The 19,480-nt window shown below is 39.5% G+C and overlaps 1 protein-coding gene across 2 annotated transcripts in view; it reads right to left on the reverse strand.

The window, feature by feature from the left end:
• UBE2F (ubiquitin conjugating enzyme E2 F (putative)) overlaps positions 1–19,480 on the reverse strand; it is a 140,455-nt gene that overhangs the window by 43,983 nt on the left and 76,992 nt on the right. For both annotated transcript variants that reach the window (XM_050916222.1, XM_050916221.1), the window contains one exon: positions 19,162–19,219. In XM_050916222.1, the coding sequence (XP_050772179.1) occupies positions 19,162–19,219 (58 nt within the window). The remainder of the gene's footprint in view (positions 1–19,161; positions 19,220–19,480) is intronic.

The following is a 19,480-nucleotide window of genomic DNA, read 5'->3' on the forward strand; positions in this document are numbered from 1 at the left end:
TTTTGGCTGTACAGCAGTGCAACTGGCGGCAGAAGGACCTTTGCTAGCTTGCAAGAGTGCTTCCTGCAAGAGGTGATCCAGTTGGAAATCCTCCACAAAAAAACCAGAAGGCCCTTCCTCCTATCTGCTGTAGCGATAAACAGCTGGGTCAATTTACGGAAAGGCTTGGTATGCTACAAATAAAAAGTCAAGGCCCTCCGGACATGCAGCACGTGCACACGTCTCTCCTTGGCAGTCTTGTGCAGCTTGAGACAGAACACTGGCAGGAATACATCCTGTGTCATGTGGAAGGAAGATACCACCTTCGGCAGGAAGATTGGGTGGGGCCACAGCTGGACCTTGTCCTTCTAAAACACCATATAAGGCTGTTCCAAGATCAAAGCCTTAATTGCTGAGACTTGTCTCACCGATGTCACTGCCACCAAGAAAATGACCTTCCAGGACAAATAGGAAAGGGAGCAGAAACCCAGTGGCTCATACCTGCGGGTAAAGCCTTTCGAGGCCCCTCAGGAACCTGACAGTCATGTCATTAGAAAAGACCGTCTGATCTTGGATTGGCTGCTGGAATGCAGAGATGGCCGCAAGGTGCACTCTGATGGAAGAATGCACCAGACCCTGGTTCCTGAGCTGCAGTAAGTAATCCAAGATGACTGCACTGAAGAACGCAAGAGAGAAATGCCATGCTCTGACACCCAGTGGGAAAACCTCATCCACTTAGCCAGGTATGTTAGTCTCGTGGATGGCTTCCTACTTCCCAGGAGGACATGCTGGACCTCCTCCGAGCAGATACACTCCTCCAGGTTCAACCACAGAGCATCCACACCAAGAGGTGTGGAGACTTGAAGTAGGGGTGTAGGAGCTGACTGTGATCCTGTGACAGCAGGTATGGATGGTCGGGAAGGGGCCAGGGAGGGGCCACCGTCATGTTCATGAGCATGCTGAACCAGTGCTGGCAAGAGGCACGGAGGGGCAATCACGATAACCTGTGCCTTGTCCCTCTTGATCTTTACTAGGACCCGATTGACCAGAGGGATCAGCGGGAATGCGTACATCAGACCCTTGGCCCACGACAGGAGGAAGGCATTGGAGAGGGAGACTTTGCTCAGGCCCTGCAAAACCAGTGGCACTTTCTGTTTTGTCTGGTGGCAAACAGATCTACTTACGGAGTTCCCCACTTCTGGAAGATCATGCGGGCCACCTCTGGGCGGAGCAATCACTCGTGGTAAGAGGAGAAGTCCCTGCTAGGGCATTCCTGATGCCAGGGAGGTTACGATTCCAGATGGAAGACATGGCCGATGCAGAAGTCCCAGAGATGGAGTGCCTCTTGGCAGAGAGCCGACAAGCGTGCGCCTCCTTGCCTGCTGATGTAGAACATCGAGGCCATATTGCCCGTCAGTACTCTCACCACTTTGCCCAACCGGTGCGGCAGGAAGACCCCAGAGGCCAGCCAGACTGCTCTGAGCTCCTTGCCATTTATGTGTAATGTTGCCTCCTCCAGGGTTCACATCCCCTGGGTCTGGAGATGTTCGAGGTGCGCCCCCAACCGAGGTCCAAAGCGTCCAACACTAGCTCGACAATTGGAGCGGGACTGTCAAATGGGACTCCTTCCAGGACCTTCTTGCGATCGGTCCACCATTGCAGAGGGGTGAGAACTGCCGGAGGAAGGATTATGATCTTTCCCAGGTGGTCCCTGGATTGGGAATAGGTCGATGCCAGCCATTGCTGCAGGGACCACATGCGGAGTTTGGCATGGCGGACCATGTACGTGCAAGCTGCATTGTGGCCTAGTAGGCACAGGCACATCTGGGCTGTTGTCAGGGGAAACCTGGACACTTCCACAATGAGGTCCATCAGGGCCTGAAACCTGTCAAATGGCAGGAACGCTCTTGCCCAGGTCGAGTTGAGCAAGCTCCCGATGAATTCTATCCTTTGAACTGGAATTAATGTGGACTTTTTGTGATGACCAGCAGTCTCAAGGAGCGGCACGTGGCTTGTAGCATAGTGATGTCGTGTTGGACCTGAGCCTTGACGTTGCCTTTCACCAGCCAGTCGCAGAGGTATGGGTAAATCTGGATACCCCAATGCCAGAGATAGGCCGTCACTACCGCCATGCACTTGGTAAACAGTCTTAGTGCTGTAGCCAGGCTAACCCAACTGTAAAATGGAGAAAGCGTCTGTGTCCTGGGAAGATCGCTACATGAAAGTATGTTGGCTGAACTTCAACACATTGTTTAAGGAAACCAAGAAGCTGACAAGGGACAGTGTGTTAATCAAGTCGTCATGGAAAATAATGAATAATCACTGTGGAAACAAAATCAAGTCACTCCTGCCAAGGATTGGGTCAGTTTTCCTAGTAGTTTGTGATAACAGTGAATCTTTTATAACAGCGATCATTTTATAAATGCGAAAGGCTCCCATCGCGGCTACTATTTGCAATTTGCTTCCATGGCAATGAATCTCTAGGGTCATCAGGAGGTAATCTAGTCCAAGCCCCTGCTCAAAGTAGGACCAATCCCAACTAAATCATCCCAGCCAGGGCTTTGTTATGGTTTCCTCTACAGTGCAAATGCGTTGAAGAGGAAAAGGCTCCCTCTGCCCACTTCATCATTCTACCACACTGGCACAGAGCCAACCAAAAATTTAGCCCCGTGTAAAAAGGTCACACTGTACATGTATGTTTGTATACATCAATATATGGGACTTTGAATGCCAATAGCACATACATATAGGCTACTTATGCAGAAAACAATGAAACATGTGAAACAGTTATAGTCAGTAGACTGCTGGGAGACCCAAACGGGTTAGGGACCCATTGGAAATCCATGAATCTGTGAATAAATAGAACTAAAAATAGAAAGAACATGCGAAGTATATTTTTAAATCATGAATACTATACCTGCATGAAAAAGTATAACAGTATTTGTTCCTCGGAAAAGCGGAAAGAAACTAGCAGTTTGTGTATTAACAACCACCCATATAGCATGTGACTGCAGTCGGTGGCTGTAGAACTTGATGCAGAATTGTGCTAGACAGAACTGAAGCCGTTTTTTGGGAGGGGGGTCTGAGAGAGAGGGGACCGTAGGTTTCTTGCTCTTTTGGTTGTGACAAAACAATCCAAATGGGAACCAAGAGCACAAACCAGTCAGTGGCATCTGCAGGACAATAATTCTAAGAAAAAGAGCAACAATTTAAATTTCAGCCTATCGTTAACTATTCCCCTGCTGATCATTTATCTCAGGGTGTTCCAAAATTTCCTCTCTGCTGTACTGAGGTTCTTTAGAATTCAGGACCCTAGATACTGTATTTCGGTCAAGCTAGCTCCAGAGAACACAGGATTTTGCCTATTAAATATGCAGATTTGCAAGGTTGTCAGAGCACATCGCAAATCCCATCCATTTAACCAGGCTTTGGGGGTTAGGGGAGATGCAAGATGATTGGTATTAGCATGTGGGCTATTTTATGTAACAAATGTTAAACAAAAATGTTTATCTATTTTTTATTTTGATTTATTATTTTTTATATTTGTATGGAGTGTATTTTATAACTGACAAATATATCTACGTGGTTAAATAAAACTTTGTTTGCATATAAATCAAAATTATGAAAATAAAAACAAACAACATAACATGAGCCCTGCAGAGTGCTGTGGCTCTGGAGGTCAATGGTGCAGTCCCTGGCATGCTGACCAAGAGTGTGACCATCACTTACTGCTGCAATTGTTTGGGCCAAAGCATGGTGAATCCAACTTAAGGCACATCAGAAGATCAACATGTCAGCACAAAGGCTGATTGATGAAGATCTCTCTCTCTCTCTTTGCCCTGTCACATTGTTTCATGCTTGTGCTGGTCTAAAAATCATTACTTTGAAAACACCAAAAACGCCTTACAGATTTATTTATGCCACCCCAAATAAGGAAAAAATTGCAACTCCAAAATGCCTCCCTTTCAAATTTAGCAATAGTGACTTAAAATACAAAGTGCTGCTTGTGAAATAGTTTCTCTTGAGATTAAAGAATTTTAAAGCATCTCATTTGTTAGGAAGACTTTCTTCTGTTCTAGTCGCCAACCTTAGCAGGTAGGTAACTCACACCCATTTCACAATCTGCTATCAAACCTACACCAAAATTATGCCTTTGAAACACTGCCTTTGACTTGTATAACTATGTTCTCAGATGTTGAAAGACTAACTACATAGCGTTTTTCAGTGTGTAAAAATGTAAATTACCAAGTAAGATTTTCCTTTTACACGAAAGACGTATTTAATGTTTTGTTTAATTAAAAAAGTCAGACAAAAGCAGCTAAAGAACTACACCATGGAAACTCCCTAAAGAAAACTCTTAAGGAGTACTTCTTATCTAATAGACTCTAGTTAATTATACTGACAACTGAGACCTTTGCATCTTGTAGCTAACATATGTTTGACAAGACATTTGGTAAAATATCTATCACTTGGAATCAAGAAAAGGAAATACAGTCATATTCACACACAGACTTCTCCTGTTACTTTTTTTTTTTTAAATAGAGTAGTGATCAACAGTAAAAATCTATTTGTACATGCTCAGTAGACATTTATTAGTGCTTGACACTGCAACCTTAATGTTTATTTAAAATACTATTTGTATTACTTACTAACCAAAAGAAAGCAATTTATTTAAGGTGTGCATCATTCTCTTTATATTTATCTAGATTACAGAATATTTAAAATATTAGTATAAAACACTATTTAGCATGAAAGAAGGAAGAAAGACTGGGAAACAATTCCTCCTATGCTCATTTATTTTCTTCCTTTCAAAGCAGTGGTCACCAACTGGTAGATCGTGATCGACTAATCGATCATGGAGCGCCTGCCAATCAATCAACAGTCTCCAGCCGCTAAAAGTCCAGTGGCGCAGCAGGGCTAAGGAAGGCTCCCTGCCTGCCCTGGCCTCACACCACTCCTGGAAGCGGCCGGCATGTCCCTGCGTTGGGGGAAAGGGGGATGTCTCCACGCACTGCTCCGTAGGCACTGCCCCCGCAGCTCCCACTGGCCAGGAATGGGAAACTGCAGCCAATGGGAGCTGCAGAGGCAGTGTCTAAAGGGAGGGGCAGTGCACAGAGCCATGTGACCCCCTCCAGAGGCTGCAGGGACGTGCTGGTATCTTCTGATAATGGCAGGGGGCCAGGACAGGCAGGGAGCCTGCCTTAGACCTGCTGCACTATCCACTGGGAGCCACCCGAGGTAAGTGCTGGCAGGAGCCCACACCCCAACCTCCTGCCCTAGCCCTGAGCCCCGTCTCAGAGCCAGCACCCTGTACCTCTTCCTGCACCAGCCCTGAGCCCCCACCTGGAGCCAGCACCTCAACCCCCCTCCCACATCCCTACCCCCTACCCCAGCCCTGAGCCCCCTCCTGCATCCAAACTCACTCCCAGAACTTATACCTGATCCCCTCTTGCACCCCAACCCCTTGTCCCAGGCTCAGCCCAGAGCCCATGCACACTCCGAACCCCTCGACCCCAGCCCAGAACCCGCACCCCAACCCCCTGCTCCAGCCTGGTGAAAGTGAGTAAGGGTGGGGGAGAGAGAGTGACGGAGGGAGGGGGAGATGGAGTGAGTGGCGCAGGGTAGATCCTGGGTTGCATTCAAAATCAAAAAGTAATCTTGTGCTTAAACAGGTTGGAGACCACTGCTCCAAAGTAATATTTGAATGTTCCCTAAGAATTTCAGAAGCAGTAACCATGGTCTGTTTTCGTTTTGGAGAGACGGTCAGCCATGTATGTCACAAGCTCCAAATCTGTAACAGCGTGCACACAAAACAACATACTTTCTTCTTACTGGAGCTCTTGATATTTGTCCCCCAGTTACATTACAGCATAACACTCTTATAAGCCACTGCTCCCACCGGATTTCTGAACTAGCTTCAGAATGAGCAACACTACAATGATAATGAAAACTAAATGCAATGGTCCCCATGAGACTAGTCAACAGGAATATACTCCCACTAAAGAATTCTGTATTCAGAAAGTATTAGCAAAGAGTCTTGGAAAACAGGAATGGCTTCATTAAAATTCTTCTAGTGTACTTTGTCATCCTCATGAAATGTCCTTTACATGTCTGGGAGCAATAATAATTCAAAAAACAGAGAATGTGCAAGAAGCAGTTAAAAGAAATGGTATATTTTTGCACATTTCGTACGAAGCAGGGATTAACAACGGTCATAGGCTTTTTGTTTGTTTTTTTTTTTAAACAAATAAGTGTTCTGTCACTAATTGTCCAGAGACGCAAGATAGGTGCACTCTGACTCTCTCATATCCTGGGACACTATAAGCTAATTTTCCCATAAAGTTTACAAAAATGAAAGTCACTCCTTCAAAAAGTCTGTAATGCAGTTACACTATAGAAATCAAATCAGCGTACTTAAACCCATAGTCTTAAGACTAGATAAAGGAGAAATATCAGACTCAAAGTGAAAGTACATTTTATGACAACAGTAGTATAAAAAAAAAAAGTCCTCAGTCGATGTAAATCGCACCTGGTGAATGTGGTGGCTTGGGCTGGTTCTCTTTGGCCAGAAGACATTTGATTTTCTACAGTATGTCTTCCTGATAAGGAGTAGCTCAACAGTTTTCTCAGACATACAGGGACAAATGTGGTGAGCTTTTTGAAAGCCTAATTTTATAGCCCATCAAACATTGCTCAGGAGCCATGTGCCTGAGGTGACCAAGGGCCATTTGGCTATAAACAGCTCTTGGTCTCACAGTAATTAAATTAGTTCTATTGGCTCATCTCAACAATAGAATAGAAGTTGAGAGTATTGGTCTGACTAGTTATGTAAGGTATTCAAATCTCTACACTGAAGGACTGTCCAATCACAACTATACAAAAGTTCTGCTGCTCTGGTGCTCTGCTGCAAACACAGAATCATCCTCTGCTGTACTCTAGGATACAACAGAACAAAATACAATCCTGACAAATATATAAAAATGAAATCATGAAACTGTACTGCATTTATCTTTATTAAAAATAGTCCAGACCACAGCTTTTTAAATGTTGTTTACTAGTAGAGTTGGCACTTGTTTTTTTTTAAGTTTACTTTAAATGAGATTTGTTATGTCTAATTGTTCATCTCTGGAATCAAATTATGAAATGTAGCCATGGCTAGTAAATGGAACAGAAAGGTTATCTTAAACAAGAATCTAATATAATCAAGGCTATATTGGTATAGAAGACAATGGGTAAAATCTGGTTTAAAAACAATTGCAGGGATCTGATAGATGTCATTCTACTAGTACCATCAATAAGGACTCAAAATAGTGAACATTTTGTTAAAATAGTTGGGGCAACTCAATTCATATTTATTAATGTATCCAATGCAAACTAAAATATTTTTATTAAAATTAGTGATGTAAACTGTTGCACAGAATTACACCAGGCAGTATATAGTATAGATGACAGGATACTGAAGTATAAAGCCATTGTTTTACAGATAAATAGAAGTATTTGAAGTCTACTCAGGTTACAAAGGTTGGTGCATATTCATACCCCTTGATGATATGACTGACTAATTAAGTGAGCTTACTCTGATCAAGGGGTCTTGAGCAGCGTAAGACTACATTTCTGGGGTGCAAGGCTGGGGAAGGGGGAATTCGAGGATGTCTCTCTATATATAGTTCATGAGTGGCCGCGAGAGCCTTCATGTATGTTGCTGGGTGTAGCTCTGCATGCTGATGGCTGAGAGAACAGAGCCTGAAGTAGCTTGCTGTTCACCAGCATATCAGTGAGGTGACGGTCTGGGCAGGAGAGTTAAAGGGGTCACAGTGGTTCCACAGTCCAGACTGCAGCCTGGGGGTGTCTCATACATCAGAAAAGAGAATATGCTTAACTACTCTGTTACCCTGCCTCAAGTTGTTGCCTTCACAAAATGATAAATTACAGATCATTTCAAGCATGAATTTTATACTCAAAGGTTTGACACTTCTCTTCTAAACATTTTAAAAATATGAACATTACTGTCATGGAATCATGAGACCCATGTAATAGTTACAGAGTTTAGCTACTGTATTTGGACATACAAAAACAGTTTTCTGTTATGCCTGGCAGTATAAGAATCTTCCTCACACCTGCACATACTAAACTTTTTGACCTGCGTTTTATTTGTTCTACCTGCAAGTACCAGGAATGCACTGAACATAATAAAATAGGGGAATTACTAGCAGCATTGGTGCCAACAGGCCCCATGCTCTGTCCCCTCCCCTGCAACCTTGCCCCTCCTCCCTCCCACATACACACACAAAAAAGAGATGCAGTGACCTCTCCCTAGGGGAAAAGAGAGTAAGCAGAACCAGCTAAGAAAAAAAAAATCCTTGAAGTAGGGGGCAGAAAATCATTCCTCTCTCCATCTCATTTACCAGCAATTTTAATCTCTCAAACAACATGTCGGGAACTATTAACATGTGGCTATTATTCAGCCCTGCCCTCTCAAGACAGTCATCAAAGTTGTCAATCGCAAGCAATGACATCAGACCCAGGTCACTGAACTCCCCTTCTTTTGAAGCCTGAACTTCCGGGTCAGCTATCAGAGCAACTAAAAACACACCTCTGCATACAGAGAAGGAAGAATTATCAGATGTGCTAAGCAACAGAAAATTTGCAAGTAAATTAAACTAGGCTCTCATTATCACACCTCTCATAATCCTTACATGCGAGATGACACAGCAGTAAGTTCACTACTTGCTACTGATAGCTCTGAAGACTCCTACACACTGACTGGGCAGATCACCACCAGCATACACATTTACTTTCTTTCTGTGGCAGTAATAAAGATTCTACAGTGATATATAGGCAGGGCTTGTAGAACCACCTATTATTAAGTTTACCCTGCACTTCCCATTGCAATACACTGTTTTCAGTTGTTTATATCTTTGCCAAACTGAATATTCGGGTTGAAATTTTCCATGTTGGTGTCTGTCTCCATATTTTTTTTTTTAAAGCCATACCATTTTAGCCAAAAATGCTTCAACTATTCCCAAGAATGGGATTTAGGGGAAAATATCTTGGTTTGTAAATGTTAAAAAAAATTAATGAGACATTCTCTTTGAAATGGTCTAGTGACCCCGTACTTTGGAGCAGGGCCTTGAAATTTGGCAGGGAGTGGGCTCTGTATTAAAGAAGTGCCTTTTGTCATTCCCGTGAAAATCCACCCAAATTTGGCTAAGTTTAAGCTTTTGGAAAAAAAAAATCACAATTTACACACGCTCAATAGACTTTGATTTTTAACAGCAAAAATCCCTGATGATTCCTTCCTCACCTACAAGTTCACTCAGTCCTGTTTGTTCAGCCAATCACTTAAGAGTTTGCTTACATTTGCAGAAGACACTGCTGTCCGCTTCTTGTTTACAATGTTACCTGGAAGTGAGAACAGGCGTTCGCATGGCATTGTTGTAGTTGGCGTTGCAAGATATTTATGTGCCAGGTGTACTAAAGATTCATATGTCCCTTCATGCTTCAACGACCATTTCAGAGGACATGTTTGTTTCTGTTTATAATTTTTACAGTGAAAATATTTACTATTAAAAAAATAAAGTGAGCACTGTACACTTTGCATTCTGTGTTACTGAAATCAATATATTTGAGTATGTAGAAAAACATCCAAAAATATTTAATGAATTTCAATTGGTATTCTACTATTTAACAGTGCAATTAAAACTGTGATACATCGAGATTAATTTTTTTAATCCTGATTAATGTTTTTGAGTTAATCGTGTGAGCTAACTGAGATTAATTGACACCCCTACACCACATGATGGAATTTGTTTTTTCAGCTTGCTTTTTTAAATACCTGGGAAACCACACACACAAATATATGTGAAAAGAATAGAAGGTTGCAAAATCAAGCAATCAAAAGTTAGGAAGTGTCAGAATTAAGGTTGCCTCTGCAACCTTAATTCACCTCCCCCCTTGTGTGTCTGCATTATTAAACAGTCTTTAATTACAGAATCATGTATTAATTTTTATCCACAAGACCTCTGCCTCATTCAGTGCACAATATGGACAGTACTCAATTAATGAGCAGTTATTCAATATTTTGTTTTATCCTAACTGTTAATTGTGTGCCCCTAGGCCTTTTTATTTCATGCTTTTCAATCCCCGCTCTGAAGATAGTACTATTAATTGCCTCATGGGCTTTTCTATGGCATTTACCACTTTACAAACATTAATTGATCTATTTTCACAAGCCTCCTGTGAACTGAGGTGGTTTTATCCCCATTTTACAGACTGGGATCTAAGGCACAGAAAGACTAACATCAAAAGTATCTGCTTATTTTGGCTGCCCAATTTGAGATGCCTAAAACCAGATTTTTCAGTGCACTTAGCATTGTATAGCACTTTGTAGGTTCAAAGCACAGCTCCCATTGACTTCAGCCGCAAGTGCTCAGAGTTTCTGTAAGTCAGGCTCCAGGACCTCAACCTACACACCCAAAAATGAAAAATACAGAGTTACGACCTGTGAGATGTTTGGTTTAAGTGACTTCCTTAGAATTGCCATGTGATGCTGAGGCAGGGATAGAATAAAATTCTCCAGAGCAGCCTTCAACTGCCTTAGCCATGAAAACACCCCTTTTTCCTTCCAACAGTCTTCTCTTTAATTCACTACACACCTTCCAACCTCTGCAACAAATGAGACAGGGTCCCACAGAAAACAACTGTCTTTACTATACAACCCGATTCGTCCTCTGAGCAATTCCATCCTGTGCATTGCATGAGGCAGGGATTCTGGAAAAATCTGTATGGGCTCATGTAGTTAAAGATTATATCACAATGCATATGCACAAGGAAGGCAAATTAAGGCTGCACATGCAATCTTAATTATGGCATTTACTAACTTTTGAGTGCTTGACCTTGCAATCTTAATAATGTTCTTCTAGTGTAGATGTGTGTGTGAGAGAGTCACAGAAGGAGTTAGAAAATACTAGACACTGAATCAATGTCCATGCAAAGGCAGGATTGCTGCCTAGGTTAGACTTTATTACTTTGTACTCCTTAGTAACAAGATCTGACCTTCGTACTGTTCATCACAGCTGTGAAGCCTTCAGTTTTGCCTTCCTCTCAGAATAAAGCCTTTATCTTCCCCTCCCTGCCACAACTGCTCTCACAGTGCCCCATCTCCCTTGGAAAGCTGTTACAAAACAAATATATGCAGACATTTCTATAGCCACAAAAAATGGAAAACATTAAAAAACAGATTAGATTCAAATCAACATGAAAAAATCAATACTGATACTGAATGCTGATTATTTTCATATTAAATTTATTTCCATCTGCTTTTGAATTTTTTCTCCAATTATTTTAAGTTGCCACTACTCCCAGCAGAATTTAGATACAGTCTGTTGAGTGACTATGGTTTTAGATTAAAGCAATACATCCTCCAGGACGAAAAGGTAATCCAAATGGAAAATCATAGGAAAATAAATACTAAAAAATTGCCACTATTTTTCGGGTCTAAGACCACGAGTCTAAAGCCTAATATGGGATTTCCTTCTTGTAATCTCCATTGATCTCATTCCTGCTCTCAACTTTCCTTGAGGTAGTGACATTAAAGTAACAAAAGAAGCTCTTCAAAACAGAACCTACTATAATTTGAAGTAAAAATTGAAGACAGCACACACCTCACTGGTAAATGTGAAAGTCCCAGAAACAGTAAATTCCTCCAATTGTCCATATATAACCAATATACTGCCTCCAAAGTAGGGTTACTTAGCAGTAAATGAAGCATTCGGTATCCTTGCAAATGTTCTCTACGCATTCTTTAAAAATAAAGGTTTTTAATGCTTTTTACTCCTTTTAGCACTGCAGAGCCAATACAGCTATAAGAAATACCTTGGGTATTTTCACGGTTCGTGTATCAACACATACTGATTAATTTCCAATTGTAGATTATTACTGATTATAATGGCAGAAAGAACACAGTTTGACTTTCAGAACTGATAAGGGAGTCACTGACCTATACAAACATGAGAACTCATTTTTCCTATATTTTTTAAAGTAACAGCCAGTAATGACAATTATTTTTTATTTAGCAGAGTCAAGACTAGTATTATTAGAAATGACTGACGAATATCAGGGGCCCTACTTAAACTAGGCAGAGGGCAGATGAAATTCAATGTGGACAAATGCAAGGAAATGCACATTGGAGAGATAATATGAATTATTCATACATATTTCTAGGTTCTAAATAACTAATCACTCAGGGAAAAGAATTCAGTATAATTGTGGCTAGATCTATGGACATAACTGCTTAATGCATAGCAGCCTTCCAAAAAGCAAATAAAATGTTAAGATACACGTTCAACGGGAGAATAAACTTCAAGTGTTAAAATGGAATTAAAATAAATTATTTGTATACCCCTCATTTTGAAGACTGTGTTAAGCTTTGATCACCCAGTCTTAAATTATATTTTAGCAGAAATGGAAGGGATCCAGACACAGGCTACAAAAATTACTAGAGGCACAGAAAAACTTCACTATAAGAGATCAGAAAGTTTAGGACTGTTCAGTTTAGAACAAAGATGAACAACAGGGTACATGTCAGAAGTATATGAAATACTGAATGGTATGCAGAATGTAAATTAGGCACTCCTATTTGCCCTCTCTCATAATCCAAGAACAATGGGGGAGACAAACTGAAATAGGAACAATTTACAACTGGTAAAAGGAAATTACTTGTTATACAATCCATAATTAATCTGTGGACCACACTGGTACAAGATAGAATAATATCTCAGAATTTAGGATTCAAAAAAAGATTCAATCTTCACATGAAAAATGAGAATGTCTACAGTTATGTTAGGTAAAATAAAAAACAAAGGCTAAAAGCCTCATGCCTAAGGGTATAAAGTAATCACTAACTTCCTAGAGTTAAGAAGGAACTTTTTCCATGGCAGGTTATTTCAAAATTGTCCATTCCAGGGATTCTAATTCTACCACCTTCTTCTTAAGTATCTGGGACTGGTCAATGGCAGAGACAAGATACTAACTAGATGGACCACTGGCCTGACACAGTATAGCAATTCCTATGTTCCTTAATTCTAAACCTGTTAGCTTGTATGTACCCCCAACAAATTCAAAATTCTTTGGTCTTGTTATTTTCCCCTTACAACAGTATAATTTACATGAAATACTTCCTTTGCAAGAACACAATCACTGCTTTAAGAAAATATTCTTTTGTTGACATTTTAACAGTTCTGCAGCAGCTTCAGATATGGCACAACGCAAATAAAATCATTATGTCTTTGCACTCTAGAAAATGTCTTCATTTTTTACATTTGTGACCAATTTCTGTCCTTGGATGAAAATCAATGTCATGGATTTCAATGGGAGCTATGTGCATCCACAGGCACAACATATTGCTTTCTTCACGTTTTAAGAACATTTATGCTATGTAAAGGAGTTGCTTTCCCAGACACAATCTATGAAGTCTCACACATGGTCCCATTTGATCATGGACAAGGTTCCTCCAGACATTTATGCTAGGGCATATTTCAGAAAAACATGGTAGGAAGTATCCTCCCCTCAGGAACAAAAGGAGAATTTGGAATGATGTCTGAAAAACTTAGCTCCACAAATGGCGTCAAGTACCAGATACACATTTCTTTAAAAGTTATAATCCAATCAAGAAGAAAAAAATTTTATAAGTACACTACAACTCAACTATACGTCTTAATCAACATATGAATTTCTTGAGTATTCTGAAGGGTTTGAGTGTTCCTTTTGTCTCAAGATGGCCATGGTGTAAACTGGACACCCTTCTCCTGTCTCATCACTTCCCTATGAGTACTGAACATCAACTGTATATTATCCAGGGCCCAACTTTAGGCTGGACCATTGTTTGGACACAACTTGCCATACAGGAGCTCTTCATTTAGTTCCAAGCCCATGTTGTTTAATCTTCTCCCTTTGCTATGAAAGCTGGGAAAGTAGCACACATTGTGCCCTTGGACCAAGCACATCATATTGCTAAAAGATAAATACTTATGGTGAGTTAAGAAGTTGTGTTGTGAAGTTCTCAAAGGAGTGTCCTCTTTGTCAGAAGGATTATTGTTAAATTATGAGGCCTTGAAGATATAGGGGAGAACGTATCAAGTAAAAAAGAATTGGTTGATCTTCAGGATAGAGTGATATATGTAGAACCCCCAACCATGAAAATGAGAAGAATCTAAGACATTAACTGAAATAAATGCAATAATGTGATGGAATGATGAATTTAAAGTTGGCTGGGAGTTTCTGACTGAAAATACTATATTCTGTCAGAGCATATTTAATCAAAGGAGAACTTAATGAAATATTTGATACAAGTGAGAGAAAATTTAAAGAAAGCATAATTTAAATGCCTGTACAAGTGGCTATCCAATTAATGATAAAGAAAACGTGTTTAGTATTTTATTACAACCCTATTTTAAAGCATTTTCCCCCTATATATTTGCACGTAAGAGTTCTCTGCTGCCACCATAAGGACATAGAGGATGAGGCAATGGATTTTAGTCACTTCTTCTGAAACAACTGTCTTTCAAAAAAGTACTAGCATATGAACAGTAATATTTTCAGTTAATATAAACAAACACACACCTGGAATATACATGTTAGTGTGGCGCATTTTCAAGGTTTTATCAGGATAAATTCAAGATAGCTATATTATCAATAAAACCTTTATGGTACAATCTTGTAATCTGAAAATGCCACATTTTTTCAGAAAAAATTCATGTTTTAGGTGGGACTGAAACATTATATTGGGTAATGCTGGATCCCTCCATCTGCAAAACTAGGCAGATTACAAATCACCAGTCCTGATTCCAATATGAGATACTGAACTCTAAATTAGTCACTGGTAAATGACTGAATATTACCTGTCTTGCAGGTAATCAGTGAAATTCTGGAGGAAGATTCTACATTTTGAAGGAAGAGAACACATTACATACTATTGATATGGCAGACAGGGTTTTACAAAATGGCAGTTGTTTGAAGAAGCTCAGGAGTTTGGAACATTAGATTAAGTTTTGGGAGATGGATTAGTGGTCAGAGTGCAGAAGAAATGGTAACAATAAATTAAATTTATCATCACATGACTACAGTTTTACACACAGCTCACAACTAAATGCATTTTTTCCAGTTTATGCTATGTACCTAGTATACATACAGTACATATGCAGTAACCATTGTGTGTTTGAATAATACTAACACAATTTATACACACACACAAAACATACTTCCATGTGTTTAACGAAGAATATAATTAGAGTTTATGAAGATCCATCCAAGGATCTCTTTTACAAACACTGAAAAATGTAGCCACAAAATCCCTGTGAGGCAGGCAAGGAGGCATGATATTGGTTTTACAGATGCAGACACTCAGCTGGATAGTTAAGCGACTTAGCCTTGACCACAGAGAAATCCATGACAGGACTCCTTCCATGGAACATTTTTCCTCCTTTGATACACAAAATAAAACATTTGTATTTCAAACAATGTGCTCATTTTGTGTATACTAACTGGATGGATTACGAATAGAGGGGAAAGGATTAATCAGTCACTGGATTTTTATGTAGTCACACTTCATATTAAAAAACAAGCTATAAGCATTTGCCATTACTAAAGCGGCTATTTCAGCCTCAACATTTGTTTTTTAAAGCCACTTCTGTATTGAAGAGAAGAATGAATTTACTGTGCTCCTATTCAGGGTCTAATTTTGAAATCTGACATGCAGGTCTTACTGAAATATATCACAATTACCCTGAACAACTGTTGAAGCCAAAATAAATGTATTTATGAAATTTCTTTGCACTTCAAGATATTTTGACATCATGAACAACAATTGTGTGACAAGTGAGAAAGAACTGAAGGAAAAATTGCTTCAACACAGAGAAAACATTTTAGAAGAAAAACATGCAAAAATATAAGAATAAAAGGCTTATAGGTAGATGAAGAGAAGACCTTCAGGGAAATGTACAGTGATTTCTTAGCTCTAAAACAGCATCCTGACAATTATACCATTTAGTATTCTGTATCCCAACAGATCTTCATCCTCTACAGAAACTGGGGAAATGATTTAACTATTTTTTTCTTTAAAAGGTATTAGAAACACTACCTGGTTCCTTTCTTTTGTTGAATGCTAAATTTCAGTGCTCATGAAAAACATTCACACAGAAGTTTTTGGGTTTTTTTAAAATGGTAAGAGGTAGAAAGACCAATTTCACCAATAATAAGGGTAGCCAATATTCTGAGTTTACTAAATGTGAGATTATTGACACTCACTCTATGGAACTAAACATGCCCCAACCAGATGCTACAAAACAAACCATGAGGGGTGATTCAACTGAGAAGGGAAATGGATGAGTTAAGAAGTAGGGAGACAGAATTTATACTGGCCTCTACAATCACGGGACAAGGACAATTAAATACAAAGTAAGGCCCACAATAGTCCCTATCTGAAGTTCTCATTCTACCCCTCCTCAAAAGACGCAAGAAAAATGCTTTGCAGCATGCTTTGGAGGTCAATAAATCCAGGCTCTGAGGAAAAGGAATTGTATGGTCAAGAACCCTTCTGGAAGGAGATGTCAGTAACCTCCTCTCTCTTACTACAGGGGTTTTAGCTCTAATGCCTCTGATCACAATTGGTGTATGACATATCACTCTGGCATGCCAGGGTCCTAACAACTTCATCCTTATGTCATAAACAACACCTTAACCTCCATCCAGCAACCAATGGGTAACCAGCATGGATCTCAAAACACGTCTGAGAAAAACATTATATAGCCAATGAGCATGAGTCAAAGCTTCCATGTAATCTTAAGTGTGACCCAATGTGTGTTGCAATCGTTTAATCTCAAGGTCACAAGGGTTTGAGCAGTAGTCTCTACGATGGCATCTGAAAGGAACAGTTTTGTGATGGTGGCAGCCTGACCATTTACAGATTTAATAAAAACACGAAGCTACAGAGGCCAGGTGGTATAACTATATTGCTCAGAGGTGTGAAAAATCTACACTCCTGAGCGACGGTTATACAGACATAGCTCCCTCTGGGTAGAGCTTCTCCTGTCGACGTAACTACCACCTCTCAGGAAGGTGGATTAACTACACCAACGGGAGCAGCTCTCCTGTTGTCATAGTAGCTTCTTCACTAAAGTGCTGCTGCTGTGCCATTGTAGCTCTGTACATGAAGACAAGCCCCAAGAAACAAGGAGGCGGCAAAGTGACAGAGTTGGTTAAATCAAGAAATTGACAGGCTAATTAAATTGTTAGAATAATAAATAAAATAATAATAGATACAACAAAGCAAAAGGAGGGGGCAATATGGGCAAGAAAATATTGAGCCAAAAGGAAAATATTGGCCTTTTAGATGACACAACAAAGCCTGTTTGGATGGAGGTCAAGGTTAAAAAACGTAACGCGCAGTCAGACTTTAAATATTGATAAAAATCACGTTTGCCATCTAATGTGCTTATTGTCATACAAGTTATATGGTGGGAGATTTATTAGATGTTCTAAGAAAGTAAGTTGCAAAACTCACAAGAGAAGGAGAAATTGTTCATAAATGAAGCTGGAGCCTGGAGTTACATATCCAATGGGTTTTTTTGCCCATGGCTGATTTCTCAGACAACTTTGGTGTGTATGTAGTGAAAACAATAATATACTAAAAAAGTGCATGCAGATACTCCTGATACTAGCACTGTGTGGGCTGATGTCTCCAGCTATCCAACAATGATTAATCAGATTGAGGTGGCATGAAGACAACTTCATCTATTTTCTTTAAAAAACAGAGAGAAAATACAGTGTATTAAAAATTAAAAAATAATTTTAAGCTTTCTTGTGAAGGACAAAAGCTGAAAAATAAGTTAACATTCTAACATTTAACCATGGAGATGTTACAGAATTAAAAACATGATTTTAAAGTTCTAAAAGTTATGACTTTTGGTATTCAAAATCAAATTCCAATCTGCCAAATATATTATTGTGATTATTTTATAGCATGAGCACTGTATTTTACTGTATATTGTGTCTGCTTCACAAGCACAGTCCTTATTTATATGCATTTACACAACTTGTGTGTGTCTTGTAGTATCCACAACAGTGATAAGATTAAATAAAATATGTTCAATTACACTGCACATGAAAGGTTTATTGGTAGGGAGATTCTCTCTCAACCGCATCCTCAAACCTGTCCTTAGTTCTAGCTTTCTAGTTTGTGGCTATTATGTTGCTGGGATGCAGCTTCTTCCCCACATGAACAACATCGGAGCAAATCGTGCTCTGATTATGCAATACCCAAATATGGCAATTTTGTTCCTAACACTAAGGTGAAACAAGTTTCCTGAATGGGTATTGACAAGAACAAAATCTGTGCACTACATCTTCTTTTTACTGGAGTCTATCTACTTTGAAGATAATAGCTAGATATTTAACTGATCCACCTCTTCAGAAACTTCTACAGAAAATCTCAAAATTTCAAACTGTATAACGTCGAAGTGCACTATGGATGTTTTAGTGAGTGACAGCAGTGTCGACAGCGCTCAGCAAGCTAGTACACTGGAGATTTACATCCTGGCTTATTGAGCACCAAGTCTCCATGTAGACAATACCAAACATCTGAATTTCATTCACGTCAACAGGGCTATTCCTATGAATAGGGTTTTGCAGGATCAATCCTTACTATTAACCAGTCTTTCAGCAGGTAAAATGTTGCCCTATAAATAGAAGTTCAAGAGTACAGAGATCTCACTAAAAGAACATTAAAGCAGATGAAATGAAGTTTCTTCGTTAGTAGCAAAGAGACAGTTTACAAGACAATATAGATAGAATATTATGACTAGCTTTTTGGTTCGCCAAAGCACTGGTTTTTATTTTCTATCCATATTTGTCTGTACAGCTAGGCTAATGGGTTTTAACAAATAAAGTTAACATTAATATTTTGATTATAAGGCAGAGAAAAGAAACAGTGCTAAGTACTAAAAAAAGATCTTCATATTTTAATAAATGAGGCACTGAGGCTCTAGTGAAGACAAAAATATTAAACTAACTTTTATAGAAACATCAATACTGTTCCCCGAACCTGGCAAAGCGTATATTTTATAAATATGAACTGTTCAAAAGGTAACTACATCAAACAAATTTTTACAGCTAAAAAAGAAATGGTACCTTTAATGTTCTAGTTGGAGCCCAGCCAGTGCCATCAATTGAATGTTCTCTCAATAAACTGGAACAGACAAGGAGGCATACATTATACAATACAATCTGAAACTGAGAAGCAGTTAAGCTTACTTAAAACTTTATTGACTGCAATCTCTTCACAAAACCAGAACACTAAATTTTTATATCCCTCAGAAAATTAGAAAATATTGGTTTCTCTTGGGATGCAGAAATTACACCTTTTATGTATTATATGAAGTATTGTGAGCTGTTAAAAATCCATATGAAAATGACAAAAGGGGGAAAACGCCCCCAAATTGTTCTTTCA

Source organism: Gopherus flavomarginatus, chromosome 10 (genome assembly GCF_025201925.1).
Source record: "Gopherus flavomarginatus isolate rGopFla2 chromosome 10, rGopFla2.mat.asm, whole genome shotgun sequence".
Lineage (NCBI taxonomy): Eukaryota > Metazoa > Chordata > Testudines > Testudinidae > Gopherus > Gopherus flavomarginatus.